General features: G+C 35.1%; 1 protein-coding gene across 3 annotated transcripts in view; it reads left to right on the top strand.

The window, feature by feature from the left end:
* Scaf11 (SR-related CTD associated factor 11) overlaps nt 1-17005 on the top strand; it is a 78671-nt gene that overhangs the window by 46104 nt on the left and 15562 nt on the right. For all 3 annotated transcript variants that reach the window (XM_046435924.2, XM_046435925.2, XM_046435923.2), the window contains exons 4-6: nt 109-186; nt 3542-3642; nt 5836-5900. In XM_046435924.2, coding sequence (XP_046291880.1) covers nt 109-186; nt 3542-3642; nt 5836-5900 — 244 coding nt within the window. The remainder of the gene's footprint in view (nt 1-108; nt 187-3541; nt 3643-5835; nt 5901-17005) is intronic.

The following is a 17005-nucleotide window of genomic DNA, read 5'->3' as shown; positions in this document are numbered from 1 at the left end:
CTGTTTGTTATAGTGGAAAAAGTGGAAAACTTACAACTGTATTTAGTATCGTTTAATATGATCTATACTAAGGTAACATTTGTAAGTATATAATTTATCATTTTTCAGACACTGGCTTCATGTCCTGTTGACCGAAAACCTTTTCAGGCAGTGTTTAAATTGAGTGCTGTGGAAGGGTGTGTTAAGGTGAGTCTTAGATATTATTTTGTAGCATAAACTGTATAAAGTTATTTGAGGCTATTTTGCTTCGATATATTTCCAGTTTGTGGATATTAGAAAATTGGTCAACTTTTTAGGTTCAATATGTACAACCATTCCTCTTCAGCATGACAGTCACACCTTTCAACAAGGGTACAGAAATTCTGAACCTTTTTTTTTTTTTTTGCTTCCTATAGAGGATATAGCTATAGTGGTTGCCTTATTATTTTTCACAAAATATATTAGATTTCTGATGCTCTGAAAGATGTTTCACACTTAAATACAGAATATTTAAACTTTTAGAATAACATCTTCTACTCATATCCTATTATTTCCAAAACATTTATTAGTTGGGAAGCACTTTGAATAATTTTTTCCATTGAAAAACTGTTTAAAATGGAATATTAGATTCAAAGACCAATCCCCATAAACATTTAAGTCCAAAATATCTGAAAAGTGTTTTCATTAACAAAATAATTTTGGGGGTTAGCCAATAAAAATTAAATTTAAAATGATGTCTTTGTCTTAAATGTTGGTTATTTCATTGATGTTACTTCTTCTTATGAGTCATTGCCGCAGTCTGGCTGGGCACAATCAGGAGCCACTTGTCAAAAGAAACTAACTTTATTTTTAGAACCACACACGCCAAACAAAATAGCCTCTCAGGAAAAACCCTCAGAGCCTCAACTGCCACCACCGGCTTTCCACAAGCCTCTCTCTCCCACACCAGCTTCTCTCCACCTCCCACCATCCTCCTGCTCTTGAGTCCGATTGGCTGGGTCACGTGGGCGGAGCCAAAAAAGTCCCCCAATGAGCAGCTCCGTGGTCTGAAAGGGCAGGGAAACAGCCCAATGAGCATCACCGCAGAGGAGCCAATCAGCTAGATGTTGCTGGGGCCGCTGTGAGCCAATCATCAGCCAGCAGCTGGAAGTTTGCTGGCAGCTGGAAGTTTGCTGGGGCCCCTTTGGCTGTGGCTCTCAACAAGTCATCATTATGATTTGTATTGAAATTGAATTTGACTTGTAATAAAAAAGGGAAAACTAAATGGAACATTCTTGAATTCATGAGTAAAAGGAAACAGAAAGAAATGATAGTTGTTAGGTAAAATTTATGAGAAATAAAAAATATATGATAATGATAAATAGCTAAAAATGATCAAACTCAGTTATAAGTATATGATGTTATAAATGGGAAAAATGAACTGTTTCCAGACAGCACTATTAGTCTGTGAGAGTTTAGTTACTGGAGAAAAGGGTATGGATGCAATGTACATTATTTATTAAGCACTAGTTACTCTTAGTGTAGGATTTTATAGGTTTTTTTGGTATGTTTGTCAGATGAGTCTTGATGTGTAAAGTGCAAATTAGACTGCAGTTCAGATAAAATGATGTGTGAAAAAGGATTTGTTTATTGTAATTGTTTATTTATTATGTTATTTGTTTATTGTAATCTAGGCCTTCTATACAAATAGTATATATCTTGGAGAAAAGATATTATGCATGCTATAATAAAAATTAAGTAACTTCTCTGGAAGACATACTTATGTTTTTTTCTTTTTTCATACAGTCTTTATAAAATTATGTTGTTAAAGATTGATTGGCATCAGATAACTTCCAAAGATATTTTGTTGCATTGCTTGAAATAAAATTTTAAATTCAATTAATCGGATTTGCATATTACTTATATGAAAATTTGGCACAAAGTATTTATTGTCATGAAACATCTTCCAAATTCTCTTCATATCTTTCTTTGATGTTAACTTCTGTTGAAAGTCCACTTTCTTTTTACAGCTGAATTTGAATGAGATATCTCCCTTAGCTTCCACTGAACGTTCATTTCTATCATTTTACTTTAGCAGTTGTTAGTAAGGTCCAGAATAACATTCTGACTTCCAAATCCCATGGTTTAATTTCTGAGTGTAATGTTAACAATGTTCTTTGGCTTGTAGGACATCTTTCTTTTATGGGTATGTAGGTATATTTGATTGTTTTATGTATCTGACCTTTAATCTTGTTTGCCATCTTCCTACCTTCCCTTTACTTTTTATTAATCACTTGAGCTCCTGTAAAGGTCTTCATTTCAATTCTTTGAGCACACTTCCCCCCGCTCTGTTTACTCAGTTCTTTCAGTAGGTTGAAATGCTACCTATATTTGGATGATTTCTAAAATTCTATTACTAGCCCATATCTCTTTTCTGAGAATCAGACCTATATTTCCAACTACTTCGTAGCGTATCTCTATCTAGAATACAAAAGGAATTCAAACATTAGCAAATTCAGACTCAGCTCACTCCCTGCCTGCCCTCTTCCCCAGCCCTAATTTGATGTCACATCCCCAGTCACTCATCTCTTCTCTCCCTCATCTTTTGTGTGTGTGTTTGTGCCATTTTTATTTTTCATTGTTTTCTCTTTCTCTCTCTGTCATGAGAGATGGGCCTTAGAAAATGTTAGCTTGTTTGCTGTGCTGAGTGGAGGTAAGCAAGGATCTTTACTCGGGGTGGGCAATGGCAGGAAATGGAAGAGACACTCCTAAATTCAGCAGCTCTCTTTCAGTCTGTAGGGAGCTGAGAGAGTTTTTGGTTTCTCCCTCTGTAGAGCTCGTCTCCTCTATCAGGGATGCAAGTCAGCAATTGTGTGGGTACAAATACCAGTTCTCTCCCACAAAGGTCAAGGCAAAGAAACCATTCAGCTCTTTATCCCCACATCCAGGACCCCCAAGGCATGGCTCCTTAGTACCCAGGATCCATGAATTCTCTCTTTCCTTCATTAAATAGTACTGTTCCCATATTTGCCTTGGGAGCTTACTAAGGGCAGGCTTCCTAATCTTATATCTTTTGTACAATGTCTTAAAATTTCTTTTTCTATTCCTCTACTTTTGCATCTGTGTAGGCCCTCATGCTGTCATCTAGATTAGTGCTGTCCAATAGAAGTGTACTATAAGTCACTATACAATTAAAATTTTTAATAGGCATATTAAAATAGTGAATGGAAACAGGTGAAATAAATTTTAATGATACAGTTCATTTAATCCAACATATAAACAATATATAAAGAATTATTACTGAGATTGTCTTTTTTTAAAATGTACCGTACCACTGAATGACACCATCAACCTCTAACTTGATCTATTTATACACCCTATCTCTCACTGTTTTGTTTCCCCAGGAATTAGCACACTTAATTAAGCTGTGGCATATCATACTTGAATGAGTAGGTATATGTATTGGGACTATACTTTTCCTTTTGTTTTTGTTTTAATTTTATTATTTCAAGGAAGAATTGAAAGGTTATCATTTATGATGTTGGATTATCACTTTAAATAGTTGATTGTGCTTTTCTTACAGATTCAAGTAAAAAGACAGCTGAGAGAAACAAAAGACAAGAATATTGAAAGCTCTCTTAAAAAACAGCTGTCCTGTCATGAAAGTTCTGAAAGCTGTATAAGGTTAGTGATTTTTAAAAGTGGAATCCAAATGAACAGAACCATTAGTAAGCTAATACAAAAAGAATATATATATATTTTTTTAATTTAAAGTAGGCTTTAAATGTATTTACTTATCTGAAAGCCTATACTTGATGTTTTAAGGAAGGATCAGTTAAAATCTGAGAATACAATTTCATTTCTGTCTTTTCTGAAGGGTTATTTTTATTTCCTGCAAAACTTTTAAGACTAAAAATTTACAAAATTGTATAATTTCTATTAAAATTTCTTACTGCTCACTCCTGTTTTGTAATTACCACAAACCAATAACAAACAGTTAACAGATAAGCACAAATGCTCAGACCACACTCTTGAGTAGCACTTATCTGGCTGAAAAGTAGACTGTTAACTAATAAAATAGCACAGTGTCCTTCATGAAGTAGTTAAAATTGAAATACCTTGTTTTCTTTCACATTTTGCTTGTTTTTTAATAGATGCTTCATGCCTGGTATAACAAGTGTTTTATGTTTCGGAATTTTTTAGCACATTTGGATTTGTTTCTTTAATTGTTTTAAATCCTAGTTTAGCATATTTGTATAGAAATGTAATGCTTAGTACTTGAATTGAACGGATATTTAACATTTTTTGAACTAAACTGAATATGAATAACAAATACATTTAACTTAAGCTTATTTTGATTAGAAATTTGTTTAGAGGGCTGGGGATATATAGCTCAGTTGTTAGAGTGCTTGCCTTGCATGCACAAGGGTTCGATCCCCAGCACCAAAAAAAATAAAGAAAAGAAAAAAAAAGGAAAAATTTGTTTAGAGTTGTCCAGAAGTGTGTTTTTAAGTCAGTATATTGTCACATTTGTAATCAAATTTATAAATCATGAATATACATTTCTTCAAAATACTAATATATTTATTTGTTTTAAAGCAGTTGATCAGAGATTTATTGAACCTGCCACTAATTTATTACACTGTGGCTCTTTAGATCTTAATTTTTCAATAGTTATGGACTTTTTTGAGAACGTGAAGAAAGCTACAGATCCTTCTTCCAGAAAAAATACTTGTTTACAGATATAAAACAGCCCACCTATAATTCCCAGAGTTAATGGCATTAGAGCAAATTTTATAACTATTTCTCAATCAGCTTTGATTCTTATTTGTTTGCTTGGTAGATAATAGTAGCACACTTTTTCCCCAGGCATGAAGAAATACCTTTTGGTAGTTTCATGCCTGATACACCTCCTATCATTGGCTGTGACAGTGTCATGGATGTGCATTTTTGTGCACCCAGAGAATTCCAGTTCTTTTAACTTGATGAGAGTGCAGTGGTCACCACTGAATGAACTTTGAGACTATTTATTTGGGTCCAACATGAAAAGCATGTCATGGCGAAAATAACACATGCAAAATAATCATTTGCTTCTGCCCAACAAGTCATGACTTGAATGATTTTTCCCCAAATGGAAAATCTCTATTAGTTATTGGTTATTTACAGTTTCTATTTTTTATTGTAGCTTTTGGATGTTTTTAACATTTCTCTCATTCAGTCCTCTGCATGTACCTGGTTTTTCCAGCACAGGGACAAGATCCATTCAGATTTGGCTCTCCCTTCTAAAGCAATGAAACCCTAATACCCCCTCTTTCTGATGTTTTTCCAGTTCCAAGTAAGGGATTACAATGGTATTTTATCCTCCATTTTAAGTCATTGGAGTGGAGAATGTCAACTGACAGGGGAGTTGCAATTAGTCATTCATTCTTTGCTAGAATTTCCTGATATCCCCTAAAAAAGTAACATCTGCTTACCTCTATACCATAGAGCGCAGTAGCAGGTTCGTGATTAGTCAATATGATTATTATTGAAATGCTGAGGTGTTAGAACTCATATTAAAATTTGTTCTCTAGGGCTGGGGATGTGGCTCAAGCGGTAGCGCGCTCGCCTAGCATGCATGCAGACCCGGGTTCAATCCTCAGCAACACATACAAAGATGTTGTGTCCGCCGAAAACTAAAAAAAAAATTAAAATTCTCGCTTCTCTCTCTTTAAAAAAAAAAAAAATTGTTCTCATAGAAGTCTGCAAGAGTGTGTTTTAAAACCTTTACCCAACTTTTAGGATAGTAGATTTCATTTTGATGGTCAGTGAATTGGAAATACATGCACATAATGATACTTTTCTCTTAAATCTTTCCACCTTTTTTGATATTTACAGGAAAAAAAACACCATAAGGGAAGATGTATTAAGTGCAAGATTTTATGACTTGAAGGTGATACATAGTAAGTGGGTTTTTTTGTGTGTGTTCTACTTTTTTATGTTAAAAATAATATTTTGATTGGAATTAATACTATTTTGGGTTGGAAAGCAGTTGAGCATAGAACTCCAGGAACCTTGTATTATGTCCTACATAAACTTTGCTTTCATGTAGTAATGTATACTGTTCCCTATCCCTTTTTTTTTCTTGTTGTTGAACTTGAGAGGAGGGTATGTATTTTAAGATATAAGAATGTTTTCCAGTTATTTAGTGTTAGCAACCTATATTGTGGTCTTATTGCACTAATTAATACAGAAGTCCTTTTAAAAGATTTTAAAACCTATGGGTCAGTAATTGTAAACAGTAGCAAGGAAAATTTATGACAGCAAGAAACTTGATGTCTTAAATTCCTCTAGGCAACTGTGGTTTGACCTCTTGCCACATTTATAATTTGAAACTTTGGAAATAAAAGCACTTGAGCAGTGAAATATCCCTGTCTTTGGTTTGTATCTGGTTTATGATCTTATGATATAGAAAGTTTCTACAGCAAGTCCTGAATAAAGTACCATACATAGTGCTTTGTGACTGCTCCTTGGGGTTTAGGCTACTCATTCTGTTTCAGAGAACACTTTACTGTGAGTTTTTTGTAATCAAGGAATTAGGCATTTGTTTTCCAGGTTAGGCCAAGTAACACATGACTTTTATTATATTTCAAAGGTGAATCTTTTCAGGATTTGCTGATGGATTGGAAATAAAGTATAAGTAAGGGAGAAATCAAGGTTTAATCCCACATCTTTACTTGAGCAACTGGTAAAATGAGAGTTGCCCATTACTGAAATGGAGAAGGCTGCTAGGAGAACATTTAGGAGGGTATATTAAAATATTTCGTTCAGGGAATAGGGTTTCCAAGGGGAAAGGGAAATGGGAAGATATTGCTCAAAGGATACAATAGTTTAGTTTATGCAAAGTTAATATTCTGGAGACCTAATGTACAACAACAGTGTAAATATGGTTACCAATACTGTATTGTATACTTGAAGTTAACTAAGATCTTAATTGTTCTTAAGCTGAAAGAAAAAGAAAAAAGGTGGTAACTGAGGTGATAGATATGTTAATTAATTTGATTGTAGTGATTATTTCAAGATGTATATTATATCAAAATATTCAGTGGTATACTTTAAATATGCAATTTTTATTTGTGAATTATACCTCAATAAGCATGGGGAAAATTCTTTTTTTTGAACATGTAAGATATCTATCCCATATAGAAATGCTCTGTAAAAATATGGATGTTTGCATACATCTTCAGGGTATTTCATTGGTGATTAGTTTATACTGATGCATATTTATTTGTGCTTATTTCATTGATAATTTCTTCCACTTTTCATTTATTTCCTCTGGCAAAAATGTGTAGGACTATGATGATTACAGATGATACTGGAAAAAAAGATTAGCATCATAGTTTTAACCCTAAAAGTTAAAATTTCTGTATATTATACCACAGGGGATAACTCTTTGAAAGGAATTACCATTAAAACATTCTTTCAGTGGGATACAATGCAGTGAAACCGTTTTTGGAACTAACTTGGTAAAGGTATTCCAAAAGTTTGGGAAATATAGTAACCTGATATAAAACCTCTAAAGCTGTCAAAAGAGGAGGTTATAAAGTAACTCTGATCTGTGAGGTTTTATTACTTTTTGTCTTCATGACATATTCAGCATGTCCCTTATTTGATCTGTACTTAGGAGCTCTTTTTCTCTTCACTTTAACATCTCCAAAGTGTGATTCTTTCTTATTTGTCCTACATAATAACTGTTGACCAATCAGTACCATCACTGTCTGCAAATATGTGAACACATTTGGAAATAAGATCTTTGCAAGCCAAGTTAGTTAAGGATTGACATGAGATAATAGTGAATTAGGGTGGCTCCAAGTTCAGTAAGAATTTTCTTAGACAGAAAAGGATACAGTGCTATTATTAAATTTGGAGAATGGATAGTAGCAACTTAAAAAAAATCCCAACATAATTTGTGGTATTCTCTTAACCCTCTGGTTTTTTATTGAGTGGGAGTGTTGGGAGGTAAAATGTTAGAATGTGTGCCAGCATACCCCAGGTTGTCAAAAATTGGTGAATTCTATATCCTATTTAATTTTAGTTTCTTTATAGATTTTTTAAAAAGGAATCACCATTGTTTTTGATAATACAGAAGATAAGATATGTGATGATATATGAAAAAATGGACATTGAGAAATTCAGTTCAAAAGTTGTATTCTATGTGCAGAGAAGTTTTAGGAATACCTTGACCAATTTAGTTTGCTTATCTGCTTATTTTTATTTAAAATTTGATTTTCAAAAATGAGATCTAGGTCTCTTAATTTCTTAGATCTGCTACAACAAATGACACAAACATGATGCTTGAAACAACAGAAATTAATTTTCTTAACATTCTGGAGGCTAGAAGTCTGTAGGTGGAGTGTTGGCAGGTCTTCTTCTGAAGACTTTAGGGAAGAGTTTTTATTTTTTTTTTCTTGTTTTTTGTAATTTCTGATCTGTTGCAACAATATGTGACATTCCTTGATTTGTAACTGTATCACTTCAATCTCAGCCTCTATAGCCTTCTTTTTTTGTGTGTCTCTGTATCCTCTTCTCTCTAAGAACACTCTTACAGAACTTGGGGTCACTCTAACTCACTGATCTCATGTCAGTTCCTAATTTTACTTGGCTTGGTAAGACTATTTCCAATAAGACCCATTTTTTGAGGTTCTAAGTGAATACGATTTTGAGGGGATACTATTCAATGCACTATAAGATCTAAAAGAGCATTTTTAGCAACTCTGAAACAAAAATTCTAGTTGGGTGAGGTGGCACACCTACTTGGGAAACTGAGGCAGAAGGATCACAAGTTAGAGGCCATCCTGGTCACCTTAGTGACACCCTATGTCCCCCCCCCCCCCAAAAAAAAAAAAAAAGTCTGGGGATGTAATTCAATGATAGAGTGCCATTGGAGTTCAATCTTTAATACCTCAAATCATATAAAAATAAAACAATTTCTAAATGATAAGAAAACACTATGTTCCCAGATTGTGTTCTTGAAATACTGTTTCTCAAAAGAATCAGAGCTTCTTGAAAAAATATTTTTCATAAGAGCAAGGAAGCTGTCAAAGACTATTATAATTACAATAAAAAAAACCCCTCAGGAATGAATTTGATTGGGCTCTAACAGGACAGTTATTGAAACCCAGAAAATATGTTGAATTAATGGATTTAGGAAGAGATTAACAGTGGCTGTTAACCTCATAACAGGAGAGACAGATATTAAGCACTTCCAAATGGAAGTCAGTAACACCAAAATGCAGTAGTATGTAACACAGTGTGCCTGATTAAAAGCTGTTCTTGTTTACAAAATAAGAGCAGAGATGCATATTAAGTGACAGGGGATGCAATCAGCAAAATATCCACTATGAAAAAAATTACCTGATTTCCTCAGTTTAAAAATTCTAAGGAGTTTACAAAGTAAGGGAGGGGAAACTATAGATTAAAAATGACATTCAACCAATTGTGATGTATGGATTTTATTTGTATCCTTATGCTAATGTACTGTAAAAAGAAAGTAAAAAATTTATAACTTATGAGACAATTGTGGAAAATTCAACAGATCTATATTTGATATTAAGGAATTATTCGTTTTGTTTTTTTGTTTTGCTTTTCCTTGTGATTATGATATTCATGATGCTTCTTCCCCAAAAAGCATTTTTCCTTTTTAGTTATATATTGAAATATTTATTCACAAAATATGATGTACAGGATTTCTTGAAAATGAAATTGAGGTAATTATTAAATTAAAATCGACTATGAATTAATAGAGAAGTTGAGATCTGGTTGTATGAGTTTTCATTATGATATCCTGTTTGAAATTTTCTGTAATTAAAGTGCTTTGAAAAGTTAATTGAATACCTTCTCCAGTGGTACTTATTTCTAGATTTTATAGTTAATTTTAGTGAAATAAAGTATATGTTTTATTTTTGTGCCTTTTCCTTGTAAGGTTTTCTTTCTTGAGGATAGTAATTATTTTCTGGAGTATAGCATTTTCTAGGGTATCATACAGGATAGTAATGGTCCTTGGCCATAGCTACCTAATAATAAGGAGACCAAAGTGATAACACATGTATGGGAGTAAAACCATAAAGATAGTTGGAGGGGACAGGAGTGATGATCTTTAGCTCTATGTAGAATGGAAGCGATGAAAAACAAAAATTGCTAATAATTAGTTAAATCTGCTTAGGTGTCACTTTGGTACTTCATCAAATGTGTAATTGATCATAATTACAAATTTTAAAACAATTTTCTTTATTCTTATTTTTTATTATTATTAGTTGTTCAAAACATTACAAAGCTCTTGACATATCATATTTCATACATTTGATTCAAGCAGATTATGAACTCCCATTTTTACCCCATATACAGATTGCAGAATCACATCGGTTACACATCCACTTTTTTACATACTGCCATACTAGTGTATGTTGTATTCTGCTGCCCTTCCTATCCTCTACTATCCCCCTCCCCTCCTCTTCCCTCCCATCTTCTCTCTACCTCATCTACTGTAATTCATTTCTCTCTCTTGTTTTTTTTCCCCCTTTCCCCTCACTTCCTCTTATATGTAATTTTGTATAACGATGGGGTCTCCTTCCATTTCCATGCATTTTCCCTTCTCTCTCCCTTCCCCTCCCCCCTCTCATCCCTGTTTAATGGTGATCTTCTTCTCATGCTCTTCCTCCCTGCTCTGTTCTTAGTTGCCCTCCTCATATCAAAGAAGACATTTGGCATTTGTTTTTTAGGGATTGGCTGGCTTCACTTAGCATAATCTGCTCTAATGTCATCCATTTCCCTGCAAATGCCATGATTTTGTCATTTTTTTAGTGCTGAGTAATACTCCATTGTGTATAAATGCCACATTTTTTTTTTATCCATTCATCTATTGAAGGGCATCTAGGTTGGTTCCACAGTCTTGCTATTGTGAATTGTGCTGCTATGAACATCGATGTAGCAGTGTCCCTGTAGCATGTTCTTTTTAGGTCTTTAGGGAATAGACCGAGAAAGGGAATAGCTGGGTCAAATGGTGGTTCCATTCCCAGCTTTCCAAGAAATCTCCATACTGCTTTCCAAATTGGCTGCACCAATTTGCAGTCCCACCAGCAATGTACAAGTGTACCCTTTTCCCCACATCCTCGCCAGCACTTGTTGTTGTTTGACTTCATAATGGCTGCCAATCTAACTGGAGTGAGATGGTATCTTAGGGTGGTTTTGATTTGCATTTCTCTGACTGCTAGAGATGTTGAGCATTTTTTCATGTACTTGTTGATTGATTTTATGTCCTCCTCTGAGAAGTGTCTGTTGAGGTCCTTGGCCCATTTGTTGATTGGGTTATTTGTTATCTTATTGTTTAATTTTTTGAGTTGTTTGTATACTCTGGATATTAGGGCTCTGTCTGAAGTGTGAGGAGTAAAGATTTGTTCCCAGGATGTAGGCTCCCTATTTACCTCTCTTATTGTTTCTTTTGCTGAGAAAAAACTTTTTAGTTTGAGTAAGTCCCATTTGTTGATTCTGGTTATTAACTCTTGTGCTATGGGTGTCCTATTGAGGAATTTGGAGCCCGACTCCACAGTATGTAGATCGTAGCCAACTTTTTCTTCTATCAGATGCCGTGTCTCTGATTTGATATCAAGCTCCTTGATCCATTTTGAGTTAACTTTTGTGCATGGCGAGAGAAAGGGATTCAGTTTCATTTTGTTGCATATGGATTTCCAGTTTTCCCAGCACCATTTGTTGAAGATGCTATCCTTCCTCCATTGCATGCTTTTAGCCCCTTTATCAAATATAAGATAGTTGTAATTTTGTGGATTGGTTTCTGTGTCCTCTATTCTGTACCATTGGTCCACCCGCCTGTTTTGGTACCAGTTCCATGCTGTTTTTGTTACTATTGCTCTGTAGTATAGTTTGAAGTCTGGTATCGGTATACCGCCTGATTCACACTTCCTGCTTAGAGTTGTTTTTGCTATTCTGGGTCTTTTATTTTTCCATATGAATTTCATGATTGCTTTATCTATTTCTACAAGAAATACCGTTGGGATTTTGATTGGCATTGCATTAAACCTATAGAGAACTTTTGGTAATATCGCCATTTTGATGATGTTGGTTCTGCCTATCCATGAACAGGGTATATTTTTTCATCTTCTAAGATCTTCTTCTATTTCTCTCTTTAGGGTTCTGTAGTTTTCATTGTATAAGTCTTTCACCTCTTTTGTTAGGTTGATTCCCAAGTATTTCATTTTTTTTGAAGATATCGTGAATGGAGTGGTTGTCCTCATTTCCATTTCAGAGGATTTGTCGCTGATATACAGGAATGCCTTTGATTTATGCGTGTTGATTTTATATCCTACCACTTTGCTGAATTCATTTATTAGCTCTAATAGTTTCTTTGTAGACCCTTTTGGGTCTGCTAGGTATAGAATCATGTCACCTGCAAATAGTGATAATTTAAGTTCTCCTTTTCCTATTTTTATGCCTTTAATTTCTTTCGTCTGTCTAATTGCTCTGGCCAGTGTTTCGAGAACTATGTTGAACAAAAGTGGTGAGAAAGGGCATCCCTGTCTTGTTCCAGATTTTAGAGGGAATGCCTTCAATTTTTCTCCATTCAGAATGATGCTAGCCTGAGGCTTAGCATAGATAGCTTTTACAATATTGAGGTATGTTCCTGTTATCCCTAGTTTTTCTAGAGTTTTGAACATGAAGGGATGCTGTACTTTGTCGAATGCTTTTTCTGCATCTATCGATATGATCATATGGTTTTTATCTTTAAGTCTTAGTAGTTTCTTTGTAGACACTTTTGGGTCTGCTAGGTATAAGATCATGTCATCCTCAAGTAGTGATAATTTAAGTTCTTCTTTTCCCATCTTTATGCTTTTAATTTCTTTCGTCTGTCTAATTGCTCTAGCTAGTATTTCGAGAACTATATTGAATAGAAGTGGTGATAGAGGGCATCCCTGTCTTGTTCCAGATTTTAGAGGGAATGCCTTCAATTTTTCTCCATTCAGAATGATGCTAGCCTGAGGCATTTAAAACTATTAAAACCTAAATATCATGTCCAAGATCACATTGTTAGTATTGGAGCAGCTAGAGTTTTATCTAGTCTTCTAACTTCATATCCAGTGTGTTTTCGCTAAAGCATGTTTTTGTTAATGTTATCCATGTAAGCCTCTCTCACACTCCATGATTTTCTGAAGTCTTAAATAAAATATTGCCACATTCTGCTAGTTCTTGTTTGAGTGTACTTTTGATGACATAATAGCTGCTCCTTACTTAATAGATCAATTAACCATGGTTTTTGTTTTATTTTGCAGAAATGTGGTAGATGTAGATTTTGTTTTTTTCAGGCTGATGTTCATAAATTGTAGCTTTAAGGATAGAACCCTTAAGAGTTTTAACCTGTAATTTTCACATTCCTTAGGAGATTTCTTAAAATAGTATTTAACAAACTGCCTCAATAGAAGATTCTAAGATTATCTATAAATGTTACTTGGAATTGTCTCAAAATTTAAGGGCAGTAATGAACCTGTCATAAGACAGAAAAGCATCTATGTACTCCTAAATCTTGGCATTTCATTAATGAGCAAGGTAAAGGATAGACAAAATTAAGGTGAGGTAGAGGTAGTAGGAGGTTGTAAATTGAGTTCCTCCTCCTCCTATTATTATTATTTTCTTCCTGGTACTGGGGATTGAACTCGAGGATGCTTTACCATTGAGTATCCCAAGTCCTTTTTATTTGTTATTTTGAGATGGAGTCTCAAGTTGCCAGGACTAGCCTTAAGCTTTCCAAGACTGACCTCAAACTTGCAGTCCTCCTGCCTCATTCTCCCAAGTAGCTATGATTAACAGTTGTGTGCCACCCTGCCTAACTTGTAGATTTTAGAAGCAACTTTGTTTAGCTTCTTTAAATTTTTTTTTTTTTTAAACCAGGAATTGAACTCAGGTACACTCAATCACTGAACCACATTCTCAGCCCCTTTTCTTTTCCCTCTTTCCTTCCTTCCTTCCTTCCTTCCTTCCTTCCTTCCTTCCTTCTCTCCCTCCCTCCCTCCCTCTTCCTTCCTCCCTCCCTCCCTCTCTTCCTCCCTCCCTCCCTCCCTCCCTCCCTCCCTCCCTCACTCCCTCCCTCTTCCTTCCTCCCTCCCTTCCTCCCTCCCACCCTCCTCCCTCCCTTCCTCCCTTCCCCCTTCCCCCTTCCCCCTCCCTCCTTCCTTCCCTCCCTCCTTCCTTCCTTCCTTCCTCCCTCCTTCCCTCCTTCCTTCCTTCCCTCCTTTCTTCCTTCCCTCCTTCCCTCCCTCCTTCCCTCCCTCCCTCCTTCCTTCCTTCCTTCCTTCCTCCCTCCTTCCCTCCTTCCCTCCTTCCTTCCCTCCCTCCTTCCCTCCTTCCTTCCTTCCTTCCCTCCTTCCTTCCTTCCCTCCTTCCCTCCTTCCTTCCTTCCCTCCCTCCTTCCTTCCTTCCCTCCGTCCTCCCTTCCCTCTTCCCTCCCTCCCTCCCTCCCTCCCTCCCTTCCTTCCTTCCTTCCTTCCTTCCTTACTTCCTTCCCAGGGTTTCACTTGAGTTGCTTAGTGCCTTGCTATTTCTGAGGCTGGACTTGAATTTATGATTCTCCTCCCGCAACCTCCTGAGCTTCTGGGATTATAGTTGTGCAGTACTGCACCCAGCTAGCATCTTTAATTTCTTAGATTTTTGAATTGGGATAAACTATTCTTTAAACATAGGTATGTGACTTTATACCAGAAGTTATCTATTTTTGTTATAAGCTACTCAAACTAATGAATACAGCTTATTAAATTGTGAAATTCTTATTTCTGTATTAGAAATTATTAGAATAGCCCATAATTATAGTAGTATATCAGTGAAAACTTCAACAGTCCTAATGCATGATTTTATTGGAAGTCAAGCAACTTTAGTTTTATACTAGATTTTTCATTAAAGTACCCAGGACTCTAGTAAAATTACAAACTTTCATTTAGTTTCCTCATATAACAAAGATGTTACTGTGCCTCAGTAGAGTTTTTGTGAAAGATTACATGGCAAACCTGTTCGTGGTTTATTAATAATGTCTTTTTCATTTTTTCATTGTACCAAACAGCAGAGTTATACTTCTTTTGCATCTACATTTATAAAGGTTGAGTGGCTGTTATCTGAAATGTTGGGACCAGAACTGTTTCAGATTTTATTAGAGTTTGGGAATTTTGGAATGCCTGCATAGACTTAATTGGGTGAACATTTCTAATGCCAGGATAACAAAATCTTAAATATTCCAAAAATTGAAACTTTTTGAGCATCAGTATCAGCATGCAAAAAGTTTTAGATTCTGAATTTTTTGATTAGAGATGTTCAACTCTTTGTTTATTGAAATGAATATTAAATTTGATTTGGGTTAATTATTTATAATTGATGTGTACAAAAATGTCCTCCTTTTATGCATTTCTTAATGTAGTAATTCTCTAAGTACATGCTAGATCTATTTAATTATGTCTTTATTAACTTTGGAAATATTAATTACAACTTTAATTGAGTGCCTGCTAAGTCCTGGGCTTTTAGCTCAGAGCCTTTATAATATTGGTTTATACTTTATAAAAGGGTATTATTATTAAACATATTTTGGAATTAATAGTTTCATGAAATGTGTTTGAAAATATACTGAATTAAATAAGACAAACTTCCAGGTAAGCATAGCTATTTAATCCTCTGATCCCTCCCAGTACTTTACTAAATCGACAATAATGGAATAAGAAAAATTTTAATTTACGAAGACAAGAGAACTGGAGAGAGAGGAGGCAGCACTTAAGAGATGTCCTCAAAAGAAGCTTGAAATTGATTTACCAGGAGCATGGCAAACTGTTTTAGCAGAAACCCAAACCTTTCATAGGAAAAGTGGAGTTAAGAATAATGTCAGTTCACATTCCGCAGAAACTTAGAAGTCTCAGGTTTGGAGGTCTCCATTATCTCCGAAAGCAGAGATGCGGGATGGGGCCCCAAACCAGAATTGGTTAACATTTTTCTGTCTTCTTTTTTTTTTTTTTTTTTTGGTACGGGGGGGCGGGGGGGGCGGGATTTACCATTGAGCTACATCCCCGACCTTTTTTTTTTTTTTTCTTTTTTTTTAAAGGGTAGTCTTGAACTTGTGATCTTCCTGCCTTATCTTTCCAAGTTGCTGGGATTACAGGAGTGCACTACTGTGCCCTGATGCTTTCACAGGTTTTAGAAGGGCAGTTTATTCTTCATATTGTTGTCTGAGCAAGGTAGAGGAATGGAACTACCCAAAAATTGAAGGATTGAATTCTGTAGCGAGGATTGAATTAGATTAAACTTCAGCACAGTTGAAGATAGAAGAAACAATAAAAAGGGAAATTAAATGAAGTCGGGAGACTTCCAGAGCACTGACAATTATTCCCCCAAATAGGAGATCAGCATCTTCTGGGATACTGACTTGCCCCAAAGGCTTAACTGGATATCTGCTTGATCATCCCACAATGAAACTCATTGGCTGAAAGTCTCTGACTGCCTCCCACCCCCACCCACACCATTTTCAATTACTATTTTAATGTCCCACAAACAATTGATGATCATAGATACATGAAGGGAGTCAATATAATAGAAATAACAATAGGGACAAAAGGAACCTAATGGGCTAGAATCCATGCTGGGAAATAGGAAAAACTTTAAAAAGTGAATCTACTTAGAGATAAAGAAGGGATATTTTATGAATGATATAAAAGAAAACAATTTTTAAAAAAGCTTTTAGAAAGTAAAAATATGTAATGGAAATTTAAAATTTCAACAGGAGTAATGGGGAAGTCTCAGAAAGTAGGACCAAAAGCCAAAGCGATAATAGAGTATTTATCTAAGAGATAAAATACTGAATAATAAAATCTGAGAAGGGAATTACAGAAAGAAAAATTGGAAAGAAAGTTGGGTGTCCAGATAAAAATAAATCATATGATACCTAGTAAATGAGGAAAGAACTATAGTAAATGCTTTATAAAATTCAAGAAATCTGAGGATAACAGGATCCTAAGAGTCTAAAGGGGACAAA

Source organism: Marmota monax, unplaced genomic scaffold (assembly GCF_021218885.2).
Source record: "Marmota monax isolate L192 unplaced genomic scaffold, Marmota_monax_Labrador192_F-V1.1 WCK01_AAM20220418_F8-fsc00012, whole genome shotgun sequence".
NCBI lineage: Eukaryota > Metazoa > Chordata > Mammalia > Rodentia > Sciuridae > Marmota > Marmota monax.
The sequence above is the reverse complement of the archived record's forward strand: the minus strand, read 5'-3'. Positions and strand labels throughout refer to the sequence as shown.